The following is a 26,297-nucleotide window of genomic DNA, read 5'->3' on the forward strand; positions in this document are numbered from 1 at the left end:
TCATTTCCTTTATGTTATTATTTTAAAGGCAATTCTTGTAAGTCCTTAAAACAAAAGCAAAATTAAATAAATAAATCCCCCAACACCTAAATATAGTTGGGAAAAGGGGAACACAGCCAACCTGACCCAGGATCTGTGTTTACAGAACGTATTTTAAGGACTGGCACAGAGTCAACTATATGGCTGCAGAGCTATATGGAGGTTAGCTGTAACGCACAATAAACTTGACAGTGCTTTGCTAGCCCAGCAGGGTGTAATTTCTCCAAACTTGGCTGTTTTGAACAAAAAGACTAATTTATCTTTCCAAATTTATCATCATCATGTGTGTCATCAGCTCCTACCCTCCTTGAAAGCATCCCAGCTATGGTCAGGAGTCTGTGCAATAGCACAATGAGCGTGTTACAAAGCTCTCCTACCCCCTGTGCAAACACATCAGTTCTGAGATACCCATTTCACCTGAAAGCACAGGCTAAACTTTCACTGTGTAAGCCTCCACTATGCAGAAGATTTCACAGATCACCATAAATCTAAACCAGCTCTTTAAATTCACTGACAGGAAAGAAAGCATGTAAACTGAAGTTGTCACTGCTAAAGGCTTTCAGGCATAAGTTCTCAAAGCCTTGAAAACAAGAAATGTGTGTGAAAACACAGTGTCACAATGAACACAAAGTATGCTTATGGCCATTGCAAAATACACACGGTTAACCACATTTATAATTAAGTCACTGAGAGGCCTTTCCATAAACCTGGAGATCTAAGCTCTAGCAGCTCCCAGCTCCTGCTTGTGGGCTCACACTGCTCCTGGCAGCACACAGCTTCTGCGAGCTCCAATCCAAAGAGCGTGGATGTTGGAGAGCAGAGCCAGCCAGCCATACTGACCACGTAGGACCCAGACAGCCATAGGATTGCAGCAGAGCAGTGAGACAATGGGCAGCTTGACATGAAAAAAGGGTAGGGCCAGAGAGCTGGCAGCATCTGTTGTCCAGGCTGGAGTCCAAGCTGTATGCACCCACTAGTGATGAGGAAACACCGAGTGTTCTTACAAGCAGAACAGCAAATGTTGCATTCAGTTCATGTGCAATGAGAAACAGGGAGAGCATGGCCAGCAAACCCTGAGTGTGTTGGCAAATCTAACAGAAGAAGTTTATTTTCCAGGTGCGTAAAGCAGTTTTGCATTACACTGCACAACGTGTACCAGAAGGAAAATGTTGTTGTTGCAGTGGTGGACTGAGATAAGAGCAGTGGAAAGGAGCAGCTCAGTGCAGCAGCAATTCTGGGTGCAGACCTCCAGCACTGGTAGAACACAACTCACAGAAGCAAGAGTAAAACCTCAGTTCTCATTGCCTGGGGACAAGGGGGTCCCCCCTGGCTGCCCAGCTGCTCGCAGGGGATGAACACAAGGTAAACAGGACATGTAGAGAAAGATACAGGTCATGCAGGATGCACCACCCTGGCACATGGCAAAGGGCAGAGGCACAAGGGAGCTTTGACAGACAAGCGTGGAGGTGGTGAGTGGGTGAGGAGTAGAAAGAAATACATTTTTGGCAGCAGAAATCTTATTGTCTGCCTTGTTTTTCCCTTGCCAAAATGACTATGGAATTTGCAAAATAGGCAAACCTCTAATTCTTCATACCCTTGTTAGGGCAACCTGGCATCCAATTTGCAGAAAGGGGCAAAAAGGATTGCAGGAATTTGGAGCTGAGAGGCAAAGAAGGACAAGAGAGCAGCCATTATACCCCATGCAGAACAACAGAAGTTTCAAGAGAAGAAACAGGTTAGGAAGCCAAGCCTGAAGTTCACCATATGGGGTAAAAAGTTTTGAAAAGAATCTAATGTGAAGGTTAAAAGCTACTGAACCAAACAAACACTGAAAGTAAATGAACTTTAAGTAAACAGCTTCAGTCCTGCCTATGTTTCCACCCACTCTGCTGAGTTCCCATTGCCACATATCGCTCCCTTTGCATAACCAACACGGGCCATTTTGGTTCAATGCATTCCACATAAGTAAGGTGTCAGTCAGAGCACTGCCTCTCAGTGAACATGGTGGCATGAATTGAATGACTCTCCATTGGCTTAATGACACATCTATGATCAGTGATGGTGTTTTTCACACCTCCCTTCTCTCTGCTCCCTTCCTCTCATGCTTTATGCAGCTACATAAATGCACATACAGGCACCAAAATACATAACCAGTGTTTACTTCAACAGCACACTGCTTCTGGAGGTGGTGGCACCTTCCCCATCACAGGAAGAAAATCAGCCCCACTTCCCACTTCCAAGTTTTTTGCCTTGTCTGAACTGCTCCAGTATTCCCTGAAAGGATCGCTGCAAGTTGCCAAGACCTTTCACTGAAAATGGCAAATAAGCCAAAGGGAGATTTGCTTTTTATTAAACTTAAGCAGAGAGGCCTCAAGTTCTTCAAACATTTATTTTAGCTTGAAGGTTTTGTGAAAAGGTGCAAGTTTCTTTCACTCTTCCAGAAAGCAATTCTTGTGCAACCCACGGCCACAACTTTGACATTAATTGCTTTTCAAGTAAGCTTTCTGATCCCACCAGTGAAATAATGAATACTGGATACAGTGAGACTCTTCCAAAATATGAAATGTATTAAAGGTGAAAAATCTGGCCTGCTATTCTGAGCTTCAACACCAGCTAACAATAAACACTTGTTTTCCAAGAAGAACCAAGTGACCCTCTCAGGCAGATTAACCCATGAGTATAAAACACCCTGATACTCAAGTTTGATATTAACTAGGCTTTGCTGGAGTAAAGTTCATTGAACCTTGGCTGCTGCTGCTCCTCTGGTTATTAGGGTCACAATTAGGCTGCCATACTGCCCTTTTTTTTTTTTTTTTTCTTTCCCAGAACAAGATGAACCTGCAGCAGATAAATTTTACTTTTATGATAGAATATGTATATATACATCAATGTACCATATTATGTATTGCGTATATATGGTATGAATAACAAATTTAAACATTTAACAAAAACAGTGGAAGATTTGTAACCAGAGTAAACACAAGAAGCACTGTAATAACTGGCTTTGATTGTGAATTGATGGGATTTGTGAATTTATGAAGGGAATTAAGGCATGAAATCAGGGCACTAAGAACCACATTCACAGCATAAGACTTTCATCACCTTCCCCAGTGTGTACTATGTAGCACACAAAGATATGTCACTCCGAGACGGAGTCTACCCAGAAAGCTACAACCCAGATTTCAAATGACTTAAAGCCTTTTTGGCATTTAAGATATTTCAGTGTCGTTTGCACACTAAAGAGCTGTGAAATCATGACCAGGAAGCCATCATCATCCTTACCCAGAGGGTCTGTGGAAGGGATGTAGGGAGGAGTAATGAGGAATGGACAACACAGAGCTGCAAAGGACACTGAGCCTTACCTTGTGTACACAGGACTTGGCATTCAGGAAGAACAGCTCTACTGTTGTTTTATCCTTGAGGAAGGAGATGCTTTCAATGTAGAACCTGATAATTAAAAAAAAACAAACAAACAAACAACAAAGTTACTTTCCTGTATAGGCTTCATCTTCCTCTCAAATCATTCCTCGGCACTTTGTTCTCCAGCAATAAAGTGGTACAGAGGAACTACAACCACTGAGCTTCGTTTCCTGCCTAGTAAGAGGGAACAAGCAGAAAATCATGGACCAAGAGCATGCAGGGCACAATTCCTTTCATTCAATAGGTCATAGACATCTGATGACTTCTCATCTCAAGGTTTAAAGGAGCAAACCTCACTACCAAAGGAAGCAAGTCCATGGCTGGTTATGCTAGCCCAGCCAAGGTTAGCAGATGTGGTTTGTTATACAACATTATGTATGCAGCTGGCACTCTGCAGAATCACACACAACTTGTCTGTGTGCTTCTCTGACTCACGGGGCATCAAAGTAGGCAGTGCTGAGATGCACTGAAAGGTGCAGAGAAAACACGTCTCTAATTTCAAGAGCACAGAACTGCCAAGTCAGTTCAAAGAGATGAGTTTGTATGAACGTGGTCCTGTCAATCTTCCTTTAGCTGGATACCTGTGCTTCATTATCGAAAGCCAATTCCTTACAGATTGGATCCAGGCTCTCCCACTTGATTCTAGATAGAGAGCACAGTTTTTTCAGCCAAACAAAGGGCTGGGGCAACCACCACTACCACCCTGGCAATGCAGATCCCACCAATGCCTTTGGCAGCAGGAGGGCTGGGTGGCTCATACAGCCTGCTCTGTGTAGCCCAGAGGCTGTCCGTAGCCTCCTGCTCTGCCCATTGATCTCTCTGTATGGAATACCTCTGTAGGATGAGGAGATAATATGCTCATTTCACACTCATGCAGCTTTGGGACAGACCCAGAAGCCTACCCCAGACATCTCCAAGGGGCTTTTCTGTGATTCACCTTTCACTGAGAAGAGCCATGGGTATTGCTATATCCTTTCATGATCACACCAAGTACCATTTTAGTAGCTCTCCTAAACCTCACTTCAGATACAGTCATGTTTCTCTCCAGAAATGAAGAGCATTAGCATGCAAGAACCTCTGCTGGTCCTTGCCCAGCATGCTGCCAGACCAACATTAGAGGCTAGTGCTTTATCCCAATAAAGCTTCCCTCCAGCCTGCTGAAAAGGGAATTTTATTCAACTAATGGCCTCATTTGCACTTGCAGTTTCTTTCAGCTAGGGACACCAGACATAGCTTATAGTTACCCTGTAGCAGGAGACTGTAGGAGCCATTGGTCTGAGGAGGGCACTCCTGGACAGGCAATAACCCTACTCTGAGCAGACTTGGGCACTTCATCTCTTCTGTACAGCACAAGCTGTATACTCATCACTGCAGTACAGATGGGGAACACCAGGCCACAGAGATAAGGATGTTTGAGAGATTTGAGGGATGACAGTCATGTTTGGAAATGCAATAAAGTGTTCTCCTTTTATTTTTGATGCTGTCAGCGTCCTTGAAACTGGAAAGATGCTTTTGTAAGTCCTAAATCTGCATTATACAACCCTTTGGCAGCTGTGTGTATCACAAGAAAATTTACATGACTGGCTTGAGTTCATGTTAACTGAAGAAAAATAATTAAAACCTGAAATAATTTACCACGTGTTTCATTAGTGAATGGCAACAGCCCAGGGTGCAGGAGCTGTGAAGCAAAGGAGAGGTATAACCAAGCACCTGGAGATGCCCCACATTCCCAGTGCTGCTGCTGGAAACTGCCTAGTGCTGCACGTTAATGAAGGACAGCTCAGGAGGGCTCTGGGTACCTTTCTCCATCTCCAACAGAAAATGGGCATCAGTTCCCCCACTCAAACATGTGCCACTCAACCGGCCCTGCTGTGCTTTCCATGCCAGCCTCCAACTGTGCAGTTCAGCTGCTCTCAGGAGAGTTTAATTAAAGAACAGACTATGGCAAGGCAAATGTGTTTGCATGTGATAAGTGTCTGAACCAACCACCCAAGGCATATGCCATCCAACAAATGCCTGGAGTCATTCACTTATCCAAAAGGTTGTGACAAAATAGTGCTGTAGATTTTGAAGAGACATTTCAGATGGAATATATATATATATATATTTACCATGAGATAGTTTTTACATTGTTAATTATCCTTCTGCTCCTCACAGACTTCCCATCCACTGCCCACTACCATGGTCTTAATTTCTTCTTTTAAATCTCATGACCCCTGAGCAGTCAAGGCTTAAGATAAGACTCTAGAAGTTGATCTTCCCAAAGCCCACTCTTCATCCATCAACTCTTGCTCAGGTCTCTGCATATCCTGTCCTACAGAAGATCACCTCGCAACAGGATGGGTAAAAATGAATATCTCAAGCCAACAGCATTAACTCCAGCCACAGTTGCTCAAGTTATGTGACTGTCTTTATGGCTTTCTTGTGCTCCACTCCTGAGAGAGTCTGGCAGACAGTTTAAGCCCTGGCAACAGTCACAGGAGTCAAGACCATTGCTACCTTCTGAGAAGATCCTCAGACCAACCCCAGTCCTTCAATCTCCCTGTGTATTATCACATGTAAGGAGTCACAGATTTTAGTCCTCTAGGTCCTCTGTGAGCATTTAAGAGCTCATTATACATGAATATTCATTACTATCAGAAGTTGGACTCAATGGCTCTTACAGGTCTCTTCCAACTCAGGTGGTCCTATGTGGAGCCAAGAGTTGGACTCAATCTTCATGGGTCCCTTCCAACTCCGGTGACTCTATAATTCTATAATTCCTTTTTAAAGGTTTCATGCTTCCCCCCCCCCCCCTTTTTTTTTTTTTGTTTGTTGAAAGAGAAAAAAAGAAAAGAGCTCCATCACAAATCAGCACATGTTCAGCAAAAACAAAGTGCCATTTGTTTGAACCATCCCTGCAGTATCTGGGGTGCAGAGGAGCTGGCGGGGTGACAACGCCAACTTACCCAACTGCACAACAGGCTGCGCTTTGGAAACGCTGCAAATAATTAAGCACACAAAGGCCAAAATCTTGATATGAAAAGTGAATGAGGTCAGTCTGCCCTCATTTTCCTCACAGACTGTAAGGAAGACAAAAATAAGAACTCCAACAATACTAAGAATACGACGCTTGGTCTTTTCTGCCAGCACAGCTCTGTCTATAATGGGCCTGAAAAAACTGCATCCTAATCAGTAGAGCTTTGCTAGCAAAAACCCTGAAGTAATGCAATTACTTTGGCCAAAATCATCACTTTGCTAGGATTTTAGTCTCTCCTGGGCACAGGTTTAAGCTGTGTGAGCAAAGAAGCCAGCAGCAATCCCTTTCAAGTACTGACAAACCTTAAGTAAACATGAGAAGAACTATAGTTGTTTAAATAAACTATCAAAATATAGCACTATTAAAGACAAGTTGGGAAAAAAAAAAAAAAAAAAAGATTTAAAATTGGGAGATTTAAGGATTTAAAATTACTCTTAAATAAGAAGAGGAACAATGTGCTGATAACAGTTTTAAAAGCAGCAGGTTCCAAATTACCTTATGTTGCAGGTAAACAGAAAAGAAAGCAGCACTCAGCCAGGACTTAACCACCTTCTAGAAATAACGTATCACTTTGACATTTGCATCCTTTATCAAATCAGTAATTCTTTTAAACAAAAATCATGGTGATCAATGAGCCAAGTGGGCACTGTTTTCTCCACAGAAGGAATTACTCACCTAACAGCAAAATACAGCGTTGCTGGGCCTGGTTTCTTGGGCAAGTCATGATCCAAGACTCTGTGGTCCAGCTGCAGCCAGACACTCTGACCTCTGCAGGAACAGATTGGGGAGATGGTTAAAACTGGGAAGAAACATGGGTTTTTCAGTGTTTTTACTCCAATGTGAGTCCTTTTCAGAATAGCAAAAGTCAGCTCTGATGCAGGCAAGCAGTTCATCACCTTTTCCTCGCTCTCTAATTTTAGGATGTTGACATAGTTTGCTTTTGGACACTCGGGAACACCAGCCACAGCTTCACACATGACCCCATCTCAGAGCTGAGGGGCTCACATAGGAACTCATTAATGAGGCAGCTGAAACAGCGCTCTGCATCACAGCCTCCCTAAGTGAAACTAGAAATGAACCAGAAAAATAAAATAAAATAAAAAACCCCTCAGCCCCTGTAACTTTCCCCAGGATCTGGGGGTCAGGGCAGCCTAGGAGTCAACTGCTGCCCCACAGCACTGGGACTGGCCAGCCATAGAGCATGGGTGCCCTCCAGAGGCCACAGCGAGCACCCAGGCTCAGTTTGGAGCACCCAAGGGAGTTTCTGGGGCCCAAAGGATAGTTTTGGGGCTTTTAAGTAATCCCCTGGGCAGCACTTTACCAGCACCTATAATACTCCAGAAATTCATGGCATCTCTTCTTGAGGAAAAAAGCCAAGTGTCAACAGCACTCTTGAGGGATTTTATAGGTGAGCTTGAAGAAGGCACCTTCCAACAGTCAGGATTGTAGCAAAAAGATTCAAGATGAGAGCAACTTAAAAATAATACACTGGTGCTGAAAGGGTTCCACAGGCAAGCAGCTCCTACCAGCTCCTGTGAGACCCAGAAGCCAGTCCTGCACTTGTGATGGGAGCTACCACATGGGAAATGTCATAATCCATTTTTTCTTTAACACAAATTACTAGACTTACGTATCATCTATAAATGTTATCCCAAAGTACTCCTTTTCTTTCAGGTTGAAGTGCGAGGCCACCAGATCCAGCAACTCTCGAGACAGAAGCTTGGGCTGTTGAAAGAACCAACACCACTCATTTTCATTTCAGTTCAGACTTCTCAATGATGATGAAAATTTCCACTGGAAGCATCATGCCCAAGTGGAAAAAAACAGGTCTGAGGACGGGCTCGCATGCCTAAAAGCATATTTGTTAATTTTACCTCTATTGGTAGCTATAGTAAGAGATATAACTTCTTCAAATATCCCTTACAACTTCAGCCCCAAATTGCACTTCTTAAACTACCAAGCAGGGAAATCTGGCTGCAACTACAAAACAAGCATTTATTTTTAATCAACGAAGGGACAAATCAGAACCAGACAGGGAAAGGTAAAAAAGTACTTTGGAGCTCTAATACAACTTTTTCAGTGGGTTTATTGCATGGTTTAAGACTTTCCAATGGTCAATTCTTTGGTGCCATTCCCAGCACAGGTACACAGGGCATTACTGGAGCAGAATGAAAATGGGTCAGCACTTGGCCCAGCCATACTATACCAGTGCCCAAACCAGAAGGGTCTTTACCTGAACCAGCAGCTCCAAGTTCCTGTCATCGAGGAGATGCACCTGGCAGTGCCGGCCCTCTGTCATCTGCAAAGACACCAACATAGCACAGTCAGAACAAGAGGATCCTGGCTCATAGTACAGCCAGAGGTGGTGGCAATAGCTTCCTGCACTTCTGATAAGTGGGGATGACCAGGGACCAAAAAAAACCTCCAAAACAAAAAAAAATCTATACAATGCTGCAACCAAAAGTAGGCCTGCTGCCCAGGACCTGGTCTCCATCCTGGATGGGTTCCCACTGGACAGTGTGTGTGCATGTATCAAGAGTTGTTCAAACTGCACGATTAAGAATGGAATCAGACTGCCTCAGTTCCTAGTCTGCATCACATTTATCTACTGCAAGCAATCTCTCCTCTTCTCATAAGACCTCAGAAATAGCTGCACATTATTATGCCCTTTTAATATCTGCCCTTTGAAATTCAATACATTTCCATAAAGCTTTTACATTATTTAAACTCTGCTTTAATTCTGGGCTCCTGGCAGTGCAGGCAGAGGGCTGGCAGCACAGCTCTGGGGCAAAAGATGGTGGAGGGAAGCTGGATTTGGACATCTCACCACCTCAGAACAACTCATGAACCTGACAGCACTGGTTTCTCTCTAACTCTATTTTGAGCTCTGAGCAGAAAGTTGCTCACAGGGGATCCCAGAGAGATCGAGAGCAGCACACACCCCCCTCCATGGGCACAAGGACAGAAGATAAACTGCTACACACCCAAAGACTCAAAAATGAATAAAAGTGGATCCTTCCTTCAGCCAATTCCAGTACAAGTGAACAAAACTCATCTCCTCCCAGTACTGCCCTGTTTCAGGGCTGCAGCACTGCCTCTGTCAGGAGCAGCCAGCCCCTCTCAACCAAATTAACAAAGGTTTACTGTTTGAACTAATTGAGTTCCTCTGGAGCAAAACCCACGAGAGAGCTCCTTTCTGAGCAGCTTGGCAAGAAGACTGGGGGTGAACAATGCCAAGCACAGCTGTCATATGTGGAAAACCAGAGATAGAGTACCTGCAGCACCAGCATTCTAAGATTACTGAAAATATAGATTTGTGTAATGACATGTATCACATTTCTCACCAAAACAGCAATAATGGTGGAAGGATCATTAGCAGAGCAAGTCTAGCCCAAGAAACAAATCAAACAGTCAGAAAACAGTTTCCATTTCTTGTGCTAGAGTAAATGTGAACTTGCACGCAAACACCAGGTGAAAAGGGACCTCAGTCCCCATGGGAACATCAATGACCATCTCTATGCAAACCACAGCCACATCCCTACAAAGGCTTCCAGCCTCCTCCCCCCAGGTTTTGGAACAAGGCTGCAGCATCCCAGTGCAGGCTCCCAGCACCTGATGCGTATGCTGAGCATTGTGTGCTGCCCTTTAATCCATTACAATCCTATCATAGGTCCATATGTGTTACCTGGAGCTGAGGGCCCGCCTCTGTGTGTGCATAAACAAGCCACACACTCCCACCAATTAAGCACTTCATCAGTGCACCCTTCGAGGTGGTGCATTTCTGGCTCCTGCACACTGTTACCAATCTGCCCCTGGTGTGAGGTGTCAGATCCAATGCTGTTTCTAAATCATACCCCATCTGTTGCTCTGAGATAGCAAAAGGGTTGCCATTATTTAATTGCTAGCTGCTTTAGCTTTCACCCAGTGCAGTCGCATTAATCACTTCTGACTGTTTTAATTGCCTCAGTTGTCTACTGTCGAGTAAAAAGGTTTCTGGTATTGCAAACACATACACAAAGCCTTGTGCTGAGCAAAGAGGAAGGCTGTTGGTGAGACTAAAACATCAAAGATGTACCAACCATAACCTGGGTTCTATTCAGCTACCCAAGGTGATCACAATAGTCCTTAAAAGTAATTGAACTTCATGGCACTATTAAAGATAGGTGAGATATAATTATCCCCGGTTTTATTGATGAGTCAACGTAAAGACATGGTTGAGGAGTGATTTTCAGAAGGGCTGAGTACCCACAGTCATACTGTGGTTGGGAGGAGTGGCTGCAGATGCCCCAAGGATGCTGGACTCACAAGGAGCCAGAGCCAGCCCTGCCTGCAGCACAGCTTCTGCTGCACGAGTGCAGCTGGGGAAAGTCTGCTAGAAGGGTATTGCTGCTCCCCAGTTCCTCAGCAGGGCTCACCAAAGAAGACCAAACATCAGCCCCCAGCTCCAATCACACACCCACAGCTCCAGCACCCCGCTACTCGCTGCTCAGCAGGTGCTGGGTTCCCCCTTGCCCAATTCCCAGCTCCTTGTGAGCTCCTCATGGTCACACTTTCATCTTCAATTCAGTGTGCCTGGCTAATCTGAACAATATAATTGATTTTCTATTTAGCTGGACTGATCAGTCATGAGATGAGCACAGCTGTCCGGCTCAGCTAAGAGGCAGCATGTGCACTCCTGAGATATATATAGACTCACATCTGTGTTTTCAGCTCATTCCCATTGATTTTGCATTGTCTGTTGCAAATGAACAATTTCGTTATTTTTGCAGCATGCACCCAAGTTGGCCTTTTCAGCAGTTATTTTTTAAAAGGATGCTAATATTTAAGCTATTATCCAGTGAAGAAGGAAGCAGTGCAACATTCATTAAGAATCCCCATCCCATTCCCAATAGGAAACCAGCAGAACAATGCAACACAAACGTCTCACCATTACATTAGCAAAACTGTATCAAAATGCTGGATTCTTATTCTTTCCCAATGTTACCCTTATGCTTAGTGCACAAGCAACTGAAAAATGAAAAAAAAAATGCAGAGGAATTGAAAGGAGGGGGAAAAACCCCATTGAGTGCAGTACTTTTGTATCACTGCATCCCTGCAGCCCTCCAAACTCACAAGTGACATTGGGCTCTCAGCAACCCAAGAACCACCAAGGTTGGAAAAGACCTTTAAGATCATCCAAGTCCAACTGTCTGCCTCATCTATGCACATCTCCAATGAAGGAGAAGGAACAACTCTCAGAATGTGCATGGAAATTAAGCACAGAGTAAAAACAATTCTCTGCAGTGGGTTGAAACATTGAGAAAGCTGTTTCTTCACATGGCTCGGATTTTTGGCCTGAAGAAGTCCTGAAATCAGACAGTAATCTTATTTGAGTTTATATTCCTTTAATACTGCCTGCTGAGCAGAATTCTGTGAAAAGAGAAGAAAAATACATTTTCTCCCCCACCTCGCTTTTGAGGAAAATTAAGGCAAATTCTTCATGGAAAGTCAAGGAAGCAAGACTTTCCAAAACCTCAGTCCTCTAACAAGGAAAAAAAAACAACTGTATAAAATAGGGCAGAGAGAAAAAGCTTTTTCTTGGTTATTTAAACCAATACCTTGTAATATCCTGAGTCCAAATGTTTATTTGAGAAAGAAAACCTGCAGGATATTTATGCTGCTTCTCTTCAGCACTCACTTCCTCCTTGTCTGAAGCCAGTGGTTACTTGCAGTATTTTTAGACACGTGTGTCATTGAGTTTGGAAAAAATAAAAGCAAAAAGAAAAAAAGTAGTAATTAGGGCATAAACAGGAAATCTCCAAAAAACAAAACACATAGGCAAAAAAAAAAAAAAAAAAAAAAAATTACTCCTCCCCTGAAGAGCAGCCCAACAAAGCTCTTCTCTTCCTCATGAGAAATCCCTGGTACTGGGGTTGCAGGGCCAAGGGGCCCTCCAAAATCTCAATGCCTGTCTCTTCGAGCAGAGCCTCAAGGCACAGCACAGGTGTGAGCCCAGGGCAGAGCAAGGATTGCACTCAAAAGAGGATTTCAACCCCAAATCCCCACTGGAGCTGCAGTTAACCAGCTATAAAGCTACACCAGTAATTTCCTGTAAGGGCGTTTTTTCCCAAATCTCTCTTCTGTAACCCATAAGGCCGTAACAGATTTCAAAGCCTGCTATTGAAGCCCCTACACTGACCTCGAGTTTTCATCAGCTTTTAGGGCTTGTTTTTTCCTTCAGTCATGAAGGCATTTCGGATCCAATCCTCAGCTGCCTTAAATCAGCACTGCTTCACTGCCTCGATCCCAGCAGCCAGCTTATGCCTGCAAATGTGCTCTGCCTGGGAAAATAGGGAATACGACACGAGAACGTGTTGCAATAAGGAGCTGCCCCAACCAGGTGCATCTCAGGGTAATAAAAGCAAAAGGCTTTCCCTCTGGGAGGAATGGACTATGTGCTGGTGAGAGGGGAAAAGTGATAATTCCAGGTTTTGGTTGGTACATCTTTGATGTTTTAGTCTCACTAGCAACCTTCCTCTCTGTTCAGAGCTTCTTTGGGTGTCTGTTGGGAGAGCAAACCTTGCCATGGTCCAGCACTTGGGGTCATACAAAGCTTGAAGGAAAAAGAGAAATAAGAAACAAAAGTTGGGTTTGATACCAATATTTCTACAAAGGCCTTTTAAAAGACCCACAAAGATCTCAAGAAAAATGCCTGACGTACCTCTTTGCAGCCCATGGGTCCCCCAAACCCATAGCACTGGTGGGCACAGATAGGCTAAGAAGCAACACGTGCTGTCCCACTGCTGCCCTGCTCACTCGAACAGGGCCAAGATTTTGCCTTAAATCATTTCTAATCCTGCTGTTAACCTTAAAAGAAACCAGGGTCTGCCTTATTTTAAATAGCCATCAGTGCATGGGGGCAGCTGGCTGCATCCTCCACTCTCTGTGCTGCAAGACAGACCACTCAGGACCAGTCCCATTCTGCCAGCAGGACCCCAAGTGCTGTACCCTCTCTCCTTAGAGCTGAGGACCTCCTTGTGCCTTTTGTCCCAGCAGACAGAGACCTGCAGGAGACTTGTCCTTGAATATAGCATGCACTGAAGCCATGCTTACGTTGGGACAGGCTGAGACTACTCACTTCAGTGCACACTGGTATTGATGCCCCTTGGATGATGTTCTCCAAGGAAATCTTGGCTCTGCTGAAAGTTTGGCAAAGGGTTCGAGGTAAAACACACTGCCTGGAACCAGAGCATAAAGGATTTCTAGATTGCATGGCACCTTCCTAAAATAGTCTGATGAACTGGAGATGGGAATGAAACTTGGCTGCTGCAGACTGATGGCAGCGGCTCAGCCAGGGGGTGATGGAGCCTGGCTGCTGGCAGCCCCACTGCCTTGCTCTACCGAACTGAACACAGCTTTCAGGGCCAAGTGTTGAACTTTCCTCAAGTCTCCTTTCCCCCATTTATTCTGCTGTCTCTCACCACAACGGACAGCACATTTAAGACAATCTTCCAGTTCTCTACATTTCACTGATCATTTGCCAGTTCCTGCAGAATGACAGGCAAAGCTTCACACAGTCACTGGAATGATGAAACTTCCTGCAGAATGCCAAAGGGCTTCTGAGCACCTTCCCCTCTCCCAGAGGGCTCAGGTGTGAATAACCAGCAACAGTTCTGTGATCAGGGTATGCTGAACCCCTTTGGCTGAAGGGAGAGAGGTCAGCAGCTTTCTGAAGGGACAGCCCACTTTCTGCAGAGGTACCCTCCTCAAACTAGATCAAGATCTTACTCAATATCAAAATGCTTCTCAGGTTGTGTCATTCTGCAAGCACCACTGTCCCCATTCCTACCACTTTGCAACATATTTCAAACAAAAACAAGGGATGAATGGACAGTCAGCTTATACACAGAACTGAGAACTCTATGGCAAGTCCTAAAACTCAGGAAAGTTAATAGGAAGGAATCAGCACAGCTTTGCTGTAAATATGAAGTCAATGAAAGTCTCCATCCAACATCTGCTTTCCTCAGCAGAGCGCAGCAGGCATGTTTATCACACAGCACTGGGACACTGCCACCAGTTCATTGCTATGCACGAGCCCTTGGGGGGAGGGGGGGTTTGTTCCTGTGCAGCCTCCTGGGGACAGCAGGGAAAAAGGATCCTGTGCAGTCCCACAGGTTTCCTGGCGGTACATAAGGAAGACTCATGGAGCACACAGAGCAGTGCAGCTCTGCGTCCTTTTCCCACCGTGGTCCTTGCATGTCACTCATCTGTCCTCCCACCCCTCCTTGCCCTCCATCCCAGCCCCTTCCTCCCCGTCCTGTCCTGGGCTTTTCCAGCTGCTCAGTGCTTGGCAGGAGCCCCTCAGGAAACCTGGACAACAGCCCTAACCAGACATGAGGTAAGCAGGAGGCAGGAAAAAAAAAAAAAAACAACAACAAAACAACAACCAGCAATACAAGTCCATCTGAACCACCTGTAATTAAAAAAAAATATGCAAAGAGCAAGCCAATAAAGCAAGAAAAGCCCCAAACCCTCAGCTTTCTGCAATCTGTGCATGGACTGCACTCAGTACTGAGCGGTGTTGCTGGGGCACTGCTGGTGGAGAGGAGCCAGCATCCAGTGCCAGGCAAACACACCGCTATGCTTCAAAGCACAACTGCTCCTCTGATCTCAGCTCTTCCTCAGCAGCCGTTGATGAGCTCCATGTGCATTTGGCAGCCCTGTGCCAGCCTCTCCAGGAGGGCTTTTCAGTGTGAGGGGTAGAGACCTCACTGATGAGACATTTAATAGCTAGATGCTGAAAGGAGCCACTGTACCAGGCACTGGCTGCCCCACCCGGTGACTTATGAATTTGAGCTTTGTTCAGCTTAAATCATATTGCAAGCAGCCTATAAGGGTAACATTTGAAAACATGTTTTCTCTGTACTCTGAAGTGACAGACCTGATATCCAGCTGCAGCAAGTTAGCAGGATCAGGTTTGGTTTAGCGCTTTGCTAACGCAGCTGTGAGAGCACAGACAACAGAAGCAGGAGCAGCAGCTGTAAGTGCTGAGGGTAAACACACAGCCCTTATCTGCACAACAGAGTGCAAAAGATGCACAGAAGTTCTTACAGACTCATCTGTCAGAAGAGCAAGTGCAAAGGGTTCAGCCAGCACTACCAAAGCACCCAAAGCAAACTCGCAGTACTCTGCATGCTTTCTGGCTGTCTTCCCTCCTACAAGCACAGATTCTAAACTCTGCATTACTTTCATGCAATGATAGTTAAAAAACAAAAAACAAAATTACCATTGTCTGCCACTGCTAAGCATCAGAAATTAAAATACAGGTTCTTACCTCCAAGCCACAACCTTACTGGTTTAAAAGGACTGGAGAAACACAAGAAGCACACAGCAAGAAACATGCACTCAGCCTTTGTATTTTCTGCACATTCGAGCTGGGGAAGAAGGGAGACACGATCGCAGGCTTCTTCCGTTGCCATAATCTCAAGGAAGTGACCTTAGCATTTGTTGCTTTGATTACAGATTCAGAAACAAAAGCCCTTCCAGCGTGAGTCAGGGGATGCAAGATGTTGAAATGTGATTGTTACAAACGGGTAGGGGTGAGCAGGGAAAGCACTGCAATTATTAACCCCTCTATTATGAAACAAAGCCAAGTCCAAAAGCAGCAGCTGACCAACGGCACTGTGCAAGGTGCCCACCTTGGGGCAGAGGATCTCGGACCTTTCACTCAAAATTTGTAACAGAAATGGAGCTACAGTTTCAGAAGCATTTTCCCAGCTCAAGTTTCAGCAGATGACATTCCCAGGCCCAGCTAATGGGAAACATGACCAAGGCAGCAGGCACCATGCACTCAGTTCTTCATTGCCCCTCATTGCAAGAGGCACTCCAGGCACTGCATTGCTCTGCATTTCTCATGTTCCTTTCCAAGGCACATGGCTGCAACCTTGGATTGAGCCCACCAAAAAAAACTAGTGGGCAGCTGGTGTGTGCAATACCAGCAGGAACACAAGCTTTTAGATCACAGCACAGATTCACATCCTCAGGTGGTAAAAATGGCAGAGGAGCACCACAGCTGTGTACTGCAGCACCCAACATGGGCTGGGTGCAATGGCCCCAGAGCAGGCTAATATTCTTGTACTGTCTCATGACTCCAAGAGTTTTCCCAACAGTGCTCAATATCACGAGTTCCATGGGGAAAAAAACACGATCTGCAAGGATTGAGGATGCCGATTCTGGTCCAGCCCGCTGCTCCAGACCAGCAAACTGAAGGCTGGCAGCTGAGGCAATTTTGGAAAAGTATTTCAGAGTCACAAACTTGTGTTCATCTCCAAATACAGGATCTAAAGCCTCAAACTAGTTGGAAAATAGAGTGAGTCATTTTTCCTTAGAGACATGACGTGAAGGTTACCTGGGTGGCGCCAGGCTCTGCTCCACTGGAACGACAGGGACAGGCAGAGGGGAAGAGCACAGCTCCTTGGGAACTTACAAATACAGATGGAAGTGCACAACTCAGCTGTGCTCTGAGCCACAGGCAGTTTTTCTAGGTGGGAAAAGTTGTTTTAAAGGAAAGGCAGTGTACTAGGAAAGGGTTCCGGCAGCTGGAGACACTAAGATAGTGATATGATTCAGCACAGCACATCCCAATCTCTCTGCGCCAGCTCCTTTGGAAGTGAGCAGATGCAACTTGCTTGCCATTAGAGAGGAATTACCCGCTTTCACTGAGGCTTAGTGAACACACTGACTTAGATACTCTGAGTACACTTGCCCAACAGGACTCCAGTGGGCTTCTTTCCCATTAACACTCTTAACCCTCCCAGATCTGCTGCAGCCAGCCCAGCACCCACCAGACAACTCCATACCCAACACCTGTGTTACACCCAACACCTGTCCCCAGGGCAGCCACCTCCCCAAAGCGATTCCAGCTCTTGTTTTGCTGCCCACTAACAACTTGCTCACCCAATGCCACTCCTCCTGCCTTCCTCTCTCATACAAGTCAGCTACCTGCACAAAGGACCAGCATGATGTTCTTATGTACCACCTGCCCATCAGCCCATGTTCTACACCAGGAAGACACAGAGCCTGAAATTTTGTGTTGCTTTCATTGCCAGTGATGGCTTTATACAACTAAACAACTGCATACATCTGGGCTATTCTCAGCATTTCAATGACCCTCATGCAGCTTACCTTTCCAACCCCAAAACGCACAACTGATGCACATTTAGACGGAAGGTAGAGCATTAGCAGGGAAAAGTGGGAGGGCATTTAAGCTAATATTTTCTAGTGCTGATAACTTTATCCTCTTTGCAGCTTCTGAGAACGAACTGGTCTCCATCTGCACAGAAGATTAGAAGAATTACTAACCACTAATTATGACTCAGAGGTTTTGAGAGCAATGCAGACTGCATGAGGATGGCCTGATTTTCTTAAAATTAGGAGACAGAGATAGCACAGAGTTATTTTAAGCACATGGACAGTCCATACAAGCTTGCCAAGAAGTGCAGTGGCAATGCTAGCAGGAGTGACAGAAAGCTAAACGCTCAGAAATGAAGTGTGGAAAAAGCAGCATGAGCCTGACATACTTTTAAGTTGCCTTTTTGTAAGCTTCTTGCTCAGCCAGAGCAAGCTGCCAGCCTCTGCACAAGGCTGTAAGGGTGATTTATACCAGAACATTCACGTGGTGATACGTCTGCAAGAGATGGGTTTTGAAAAGTGGCGCCGGCGACATTTGAAATCCAACGCATTGGGTGAGCTACGTCACACTGAACACAAATACATTCGTATGGGCCAGAGTAGGCAGTGAATAGAAGGCACTGTTTGAACCTGGCACCGGGACACCCTGGAGGAAATGAGGTGAAGTTCAGTCTGGCTATGGAGTTTGTCTGCGGAGGAAGAGGGAGGAGCAGTACAAAAATCATATTTTTGTTTCAACAAACTCCAAGAGAAAACCCTGTACCATGAGCTCAAGTGGAAATATGCCTGGCAGTAATATTTGGAAAGTGGATTTTGGAAGACTGAACGTGTAAAAGCGAGCTTAACTCCCTAACTAACAGGCAGAGGCTCCTGTGAGCCACAGCCATGGGGAAATCACAGTGGAACTGCACCAGTGGGGTACAAGAGGCATCACAGCACTGGGTCAGATCATGAAAGCAAAGCAAAGCTCTTTTAGAGCAGAGGTTAATTCCCATTTCCATTTAATGTTCAAAGAGGCACATTCAGCATCCTTGAATAAGGCCTGTGAGCTCCCTCAGAAAGCCCTGAGCTGGTGGAAAGGCTGAGATGGTTCTTCTGGGCTCTGCCCAGTACAGAGCCAAGGGAGTCATGCCCCTCACCCGCCCATAACCATTGACTTATAATAGTGATAAAGAAAAAAGGAGCCTCCAAGTTTGTCGTCAGCAGTTTTGTAAAGAAAAGTGAAGGTGTGGCAGCAGAGGAAGCTCACTCCTTGCTGTCCAAACCACCCCCATTAGAACCATAGGAAACAGCAGCCAGCCGCTTCCTCTCTGCTCCACCCAGGCAGGTACAGGGCAGACACGGATAAAGCTAATTTTCTGTGCTGCGTCTGCAATTTTTTTCCCTCCTCCCAGAGGAAGTGACCTTTCAGAGGTTAAGAAGTACGTCATCCCAAAAGCCACATGACTTCAATTTACAATTCTGCAGCCAAAAGTGTTTGCCAAATTACCAGCATAACCGAATAGCCCGAGCTCAGGGATGCCTCCATCCTCCTTGCCAGCTTCCCATCCAGCAAGCATTCGTCACGTCTCCTCATAGTCTGCACAGTTTGAGAATGCTTTACTTGGTTTCTCTTCCACACCCTGCAAGGAACACACTGACGGGCACAGCATCTACCACTAAAAAACTCAACCAACCAACTTGTAATTTATAGAAGCGAGTTGGGCTGTTTTTAGCTTTGCCATCATTCAACAACCTCACAGATATAAAACCATATCAGTTGGTTTCACTTCTCTGTTCACTAGATTCAGGACAGGCAGCCTAAAAACTTGCAAAGGGAGAACCCAGCTGAGTTCTTCATTCTGGAGGAGGCACCTGGATGCTACAGCACTGAATATATCTGCTGCACACAGCACAAGGGGCTTGGGGAAGGGTCTCCCCATGCCACACTACCAGGTCAGAGCTGCACATGAGCTTGGCACAACAAAATACAGCTCCAAGCTCCACCTCTTTCCCTCTTCTCATAGGATATAGGTACTGTTGCATGAAGACCTCTATGCTGGACTCTCACCTCAGAATTTTCCCCTAACAGCATTACTCACACTGTCTCTCTGCAGTCACAAAGAAGATCTTTGTGCCAGCTCTTCCACCACTTCTCTGCAAGTCTGCTTTCTCCACGCTTTCAGATACTCTGCTGTGGACAGTACTCCCTGGCACGTAACCAAAGAATTCAGAGAGGCCAAGTTCCCTCTTGCACAGGTCCAGAGGTTATTTCAGAGAGAAACAGGAGGCTCCTCAGCACTGTGGCTCCAGGGCAATAGTCAAACAGAACATCCCACCTCTGGGCTGGTCTCTGTGCATGAGACAAGAGATGGTGAGTACCAGCTAAGTGCTCCCTATACTGTGCTCAAAGGGAAGGTGATGGACAGAAGCTGCTCTGTCCTTGGGTTTTGGACTAAGTCACTAAGGCAGGTAAGGGCTTTATGCTGGCAGAGAGGATTGCAGTGGAGGCAGAAGGGTCTCCTCCCACGTGGTAACGCTGGCACCTAGCAGCTTCAAAAGATGAAGGTGAGCTGATGTGGAAATGAGAAAAGGAAAATGTTTTTAGCACAGTTTGGGTCTCCCATCAGGTTAGCAAGCATTTTATCAAAGGACAACTTAATATTTAAGGAAAACTTCCCAGCCCAACGAGAAGAAACCCTACTGCCTTTCCTTCCGTCACAATGGTGGTGATTAAAACAGGGAAGAGATCTGTTCAGTGCCACCTCATCTGAAAACAGCCCCTGGCCCTCAAAGCAGTGTGACCCCCCCAGCACAGATGAAAGGGAGCTGCAGCCCTCAGGGTTGCACAGCAGCACAAGGACCTGTAACATCACCCCACCTGCACTCCCCTTGCACAGCCTGGGCACAAATAAACCACGCATGTCCCTGGGAGATGAAATCAAAACCTGAAATAATTTACTCAGCCTCTTATAGGGTTGTGACATCCACCCAGGCTGTGACACCAACTGCTGTGTGCTCGCTCTGCTCCCACCAGCATCAGGAGGATCCCACCAGGGTTTTCAAACAGCAAAATGCCAAGAGTTGAGCACAAAAACCAGCGTGTTGCACAACCCAAGGAAGAGCCACAGGGCATTCTTTCAGCCATCTCTGTTTAACTCACCCCAAAATGACCATTAGGAAATTCCTGACATTAAGATGTGAGAGCAGCTTTGTCCCTATCTGGTTCCATCGTGGGGAGGACCTGGCACAGCCCAGTGTGATGGGTAGCATCCAGGTCCCCACCCAGCACAGGCACTGTCTAGCATCACTCATCTCTTCATTTTGCCCATTTTCACATCCTCATAGCAGCAAGGGAGTGATGCTACTTGAGAGCAAGGACAAACTAATCCCGACCCCAAGCCACAAGAACACAGTAACATCAGACAGAGGTACAGTTCCACTTTGTTTCAAAAGAACGTTACTCTTTGAGGCAGCCACTGGCAAGCAGCAGCTGAAGAGTTGAGTCCATCTGCTGTCAGTGGGTTCTTGGCCAGCCCAGCAGTGCTGGTGGGGCAGGACAGGTCAATAGGCAGGGAGGGACAGCAGCCAGGCTGTGCGTTCCCAAACAATCCATGTACTCAGATGATATTCATCTGTATGCAATGCCAAGGTAATTTCAAGCACAGTAAGAGCCATCAGTTGTATAGCTGCTCTCCCACTGCTGGGCACACCTGAACCTGGGCATGCCTTCCAGCTAAACAGCAACAGGTCCCTTTGGGATTGCACAGGTACAGATGTCCCTTCAGCACTGCTTCCACGTGCAAGAGAAGCTTTAATGATTACAGAGGGAGAGCAGTTTTGCTGGGAGCTCTGTAGCTCCCCACAATACAGAACAGCAGAGAGAGAGAGATAGAGAGAGAGAAAGAAGGAGCAGCTTGGAAACACCCAACATAAACAAACATCCCAGCGACACTTACACCAAGATTTATCACAGACAGAGCCACTGCAACGCAAACTGCTATCTCCAATATCCCGCTGTGACAAACAGAGCCCCGCACCCACATCCCCGCTGGCAGCTCCGCAGGTGTCCCCTACCTGGTAGACATCCCCGAGGCCGCACCATGCCCGCAGCGCTTGCCGGCACGCCCGCAGCCTCCCCGCGTACCACCGCCGGAGCGCGGTCACCGTCAGCGTCCAGACGCATCGGCTGCCCCCGAGCAGCAGATCCTCCACCCCGCACATCAGCACCGAAGCCATGGGTCCAGCGAACCTCCGCGTCCCGCCTGGCTGGGTGTTTAGCACGCTGGCATGCCGGCTTGCTGGCTTTATAGGGCGTGCACAGAGCCGCGTCCAACCTCCCAACAAACTCCTCTTTCACGGCGCTTCCTGGGCAGGCTCCAGGCGTGCCCCCAGAGCCAGCGGCTGCAGTAGCCCGGCTCCGCCAGCAGCTCACACAGCAGCCTTGTCCGTCCGAGCGGCTTACACAAATCTCCGTTAAGCTCCGGGAGCTGCCACCAGGTTTTCTAATTAAATTTTAACCCTTTTGCCACGTGTCCTGACAACAACCCCATTTATACGCCACCGCCGTTAAGGGATTAATGGAGCTGCCGCCCTGTTCCGAGCTCCGCCGTGCGTTCGTCCGCATCGCTCAGCTCCGAGGAGAGGACCCAGCGGGACGATCACACCGACACCTCGTTATCTGCCACGCGGGGAGCCGAGCTGTCAGCGCTTTCTCCCTGGGAATCCTATTTTAAAAAGCACCTTTGGGAAAAGCAAGTGGAGGGGAAAAAATAGATCAGCGCAGCTCCTGTAGAATGGAGGCACCGATTTCCTCAGCTTGGGTGGCAGAAGATGCCAGAAGTACAAAACTCTGTTTGCATTCGTACCGGCTGAAAGCTGAACACCTGCCGAAGAGACAGTGCTGCTCTCCTGCACAACTCTCACAGCTCCGTTGACACAGCGCTTGCTGCATGAGAAAAACAAAGCTCCTCGTGCACACTTCACATACAGAGCACGGAGAATAAACACAGAGCTAACAGCCCACGAGGGAACACAGCCTTGATGCTTAATCTTATACCAAACCCCAGGCAATCCACCCTTCTGGGGCAGAAGCTGTTAATGCCAGCATGCTGCACCCCTCATTTGTGAGCTCTTTCCTAGCAAAAGCCAAAGGGAGCAGCTCTGGGTGGAAGTCAAAAGGCAATTAACCTTTTTAAGACCACTCATGGGATTTGAGGTTTCCTAGAGATTTCTAGGGCCAGAGCTGTGAGGGGCCCAGTGTGCAACTGTCAGCACCTCACTGATGGAACTGCACGAAGAGCAGACTTTGGTAAAAGCACCAGCCAGACCAACCCCACTGCCTCACACAATGAAATGAATGAACAGGGTGGGAGTGGAGTGAGTAAAGGCTGCATGGGAGAGCTGAAGCTCCCTCGTTTTGAGTATTATGGCTGCGTTTTGTTAAACAAAATCCATGCAATGTTTTCTTCCTATTCACTTCAAGAACAGATGCTTTGGCAGCAGTGAGGGAAGCACATGCCGCTCATTTTGTGAGAACCCACCCAACATCTGAGGACATTCAGACCCCAGTAACAGTAGGAACCACAGCGGTGTTGCCCAAACAGCCCAACCCCAGTGGTTATCCCCACTCCATGAGCAGAGAAACCAAGAGGCTCTCTTATTTGGTACCAGACTTCAATGTCACTTAAGACCCAATTTGATTTTCAAGTGGGTTGCACCATCTTCAAACAGCTTCTACGCAGTCATGGCTGTTCTGGCCCAAATGCTTTCAAGGGGAGGAAGATACCCTGTGTGCTCTTAACACAGGGAAAGTATTTGCAAATCCTATTCTATTCCATGTCAGTCCTCATACTGCAAGAACCCACGGTTGCACAGTCAGCTTGTATCCTAGTTGAGAGTCTGACAGTAGTTCTGCAGGTTGCTGACAGCCTGTTTCAGACAGGCTTTGGACCTGCGTGCCACCAAGCATTGCACTTCTTCCTCATGCATACAACGAGCTAAGAGTGGCTCTGCCCATGATGCTTGTATCAGTTGTCTGTGCAGCTCCAAGGAGTTTAAACATCTCAGACGTGCTCTCAATGTGGGAAAGACTATGACAACTATTTCAAACATCTGAAGCTGTTATGAAGCAACATCTCTCCTCAGTTCTTCCACACCAGGGTGAGAAAAGGAGCTCAGATATCTCCAAGTTGCTTTGTGTTGGGGTCTATGCTGCAAAGTGGACCTAATCTGCCTCACACCAAGCCAAGCCAGGAGGTGCTCACCCAGCCTGGCCCAGGGCATGATGGCTTGGAGCCTGTAGCAGGTTTCCACTCATCCAGGGCAGAGACAGAACTTGTTATAACAGACCTCAGGCTCTACAGTTAAAATCCAGCACCTCAAGAATTTCATTGCTCCTTTCAATGTTCTCTCAGCCTGTGGCCACAAGGAGAGCTTCCTGAATCTTGGGTGTTACTCATCACTGCTCTATATTCTATGTTTAGGGCACTTGAAAATCAGTATGGATGTACAAAATGAGAAGTTTTTGTTTTCCACTGGGAGAGGCCACTGCCACCATCTGCAGTTACCCCAGGCAGCTGAGGGTAATTGCAGCTGGACAGCACTGCTCAGAGAGCTGTTGGGAGCACCTCCCGTGGTATCTGCACATTGTGGTCAAGCCATCGCCAAAGTTAAACACAGATTAAAAAAGAAAATCCAAGTTTCTGTCATTTTTGGGTTCCATTTCTAGACCATAAAAAAACCCCCAAAAACAAAGCAGCTTCATAGTTAAGGAAACAGCATAGGGAATGGCCTCATCCTAAGCCAGGAAAATCAAATCATGCCACTCTGAAAAGTTATAAGGCTTGCTCTACTCTGTCGTCTTTTGTGCCTTTTCCCCCTAAATAAGGAAAAAGGATGGGCATTTTCTCCTTTGATGTAACACAAGGTATTTTTTAAACGTGGCACAATCCATGGTATTTTTAAATGGCACTTGCATATGGGGCAGCTACCCTTTGTGCCTCCAACCCTCCTGTGCTGCTGGGACAGCCCCAGCCAGCTCCCACCTCAGCCACAGTGCTCTCCCCAACACACAAAGGAGCAGAGTTGATAATACAAATAAGAGTTGAGTGTAATTCAGAACACTGGTGATTTAATTTGGGACTGATGAAGCATCCATTCAGATTGGCTTTGCCTTCTGTGGACTTCTTTCAGAATGTGATTCCAGGTGTTTTAATTTGAAGTATATAACTGATATTCATGTTCCTTAAGAGAATAAAGGTCGCAGGAAATTCACTATGGGAAAGCTAATAGGATGCCCAAATGGCTTTCAAAAGTCACAGAAACCAAACCTTCATGGGGAAAAAATAGCTATCTCAGAAAAAGATTTTGTAGACGTATGCACCACTCTCAAGGTAGAGAGATATTACAAATCTATTTGATCTGCAGCTAAATGAACAACAGGGCATTCATTTCTGGTAAGGAACAAGCCCATAGAACAGGAATCTAAGGAGCACACTGCTAACAGGATGTGCAGAAAATGTGATGTGCAGCAGATTCATGCTTTTCTTTGTATTATTGATTGTATTCCTGGAATAACAAATGCTAAAAGGGAACAAAGGTTCACCAACATAATAGGAAAAGATCTCAGAGGGATCCTCAGCCCTCCTTGCACGTTACATTCTGTGCCACAACGAATGGAATGAGGGTAGCTGAATCACTGCTTTTCTTTTCAAGGTACCTCATACAAAGATCACATGGATACATAATTCATCTACCTGAGAGGCCACAGGACAAAAGCATCACTTTCCTCTGACATCTACAAAGTTGCATTCCCGCTAGATACAGACCACTGATTAGAAACACAGAAGAGGACACACAGCCAGACCCTGGTGGCAGGTAATGACATTAAGGCTTTGATCCTTTTTGGTCTCTGCACCTTCAGCAGTAAAAGGTGAATTATTGTGCAGATGTACCAAATAATTATAAGGGCTAGCAGATGTCTGCCCAAGCCATTGCTTTAAGTCCTTATCATGGCTTTTGTCCATAGCCTGTATTCACTTACTTCAAATGAGGATGACTGCAACCAATGCTCAGTTCTCTATAAAGCAAAAGGCAAGGTACAGAAAAGACCAAGAAACCATTGAGACAGCCCTTGCAGAGTCCTGAGAACCACTTCTGCTTCGGGCATGCCACTGCATGGATATCTGCTTCTACTTCCAACTCAACAAATTCAAATCCTCAAGTCCTGACATCCTGGGATGATCTCAGGGCAGGCCAAGCCTCTCCATGCTCACTGCTTACAGCTTCAGCTCTGAGGAAGTCCTAACTCACATCTCCTTAGCACTTTCTTTAAATTCTTGTCTTGTAAGAAGCCTGTCAAGCTGCGAGCATTAATGCAATTAACCCCAAATAAAGATGAAGTGACTTTTCAAAAATCATTTCTGCTACACTCTGGCCCTTAATTACCAACTTAATAAAGATAAAGTGAAGTAGTCATCAGCCATCCTCTCTTTGATGTTGTAACCTCTCAGTATGCAAGATGCTTAAAAAGCAGCAGTGGCATATGGGATAAGTCTGTAATCCAGCCTTCCCTGACTGAGTTTCTGAAGAGAGAATCAAATTCTGGCAAAAGGTGTTTGCAAAGCAATTTCATTCCTTGAGATTAGTAGAAAAAAATGCAGAGATCTTT

At 46.1% G+C, this 26,297-nt stretch overlaps 1 protein-coding gene across 9 annotated transcripts in view; it reads right to left on the bottom strand.

The window, feature by feature from the left end:
* Positions 1-26,297, bottom strand: part of FRMD4B (FERM domain containing 4B) — a 106,281-nt gene that overhangs the window by 43,464 nt on the left and 36,520 nt on the right. For 4 of the 9 annotated variants that reach the window (XM_048957181.1, XM_048957180.1, XM_048957182.1 and 1 more), the window contains exons 2-5: positions 8,712-8,777; positions 8,109-8,203; positions 7,154-7,246; positions 3,402-3,486 (exon numbers count right to left, since the gene is read on the bottom strand). In XM_048957181.1, the coding sequence (XP_048813138.1) occupies positions 3,402-3,486; positions 7,154-7,246; positions 8,109-8,203; positions 8,712-8,777 (339 nt within the window). Of the gene's footprint in view, positions 1-3,401; positions 3,487-7,153; positions 7,247-8,108; positions 8,204-8,711; positions 8,778-21,703; positions 22,019-26,297 lie in introns of those variants that run through there. The other 5 variants (XM_048957176.1, XM_048957179.1, XM_048957174.1 and 2 more) reach the window with 5 other exon arrangements.

This window comes from Lagopus muta, chromosome 11 (assembly GCF_023343835.1).
Source record: "Lagopus muta isolate bLagMut1 chromosome 11, bLagMut1 primary, whole genome shotgun sequence".
Classification (NCBI taxonomy): domain Eukaryota; kingdom Metazoa; phylum Chordata; class Aves; order Galliformes; family Phasianidae; genus Lagopus; species Lagopus muta.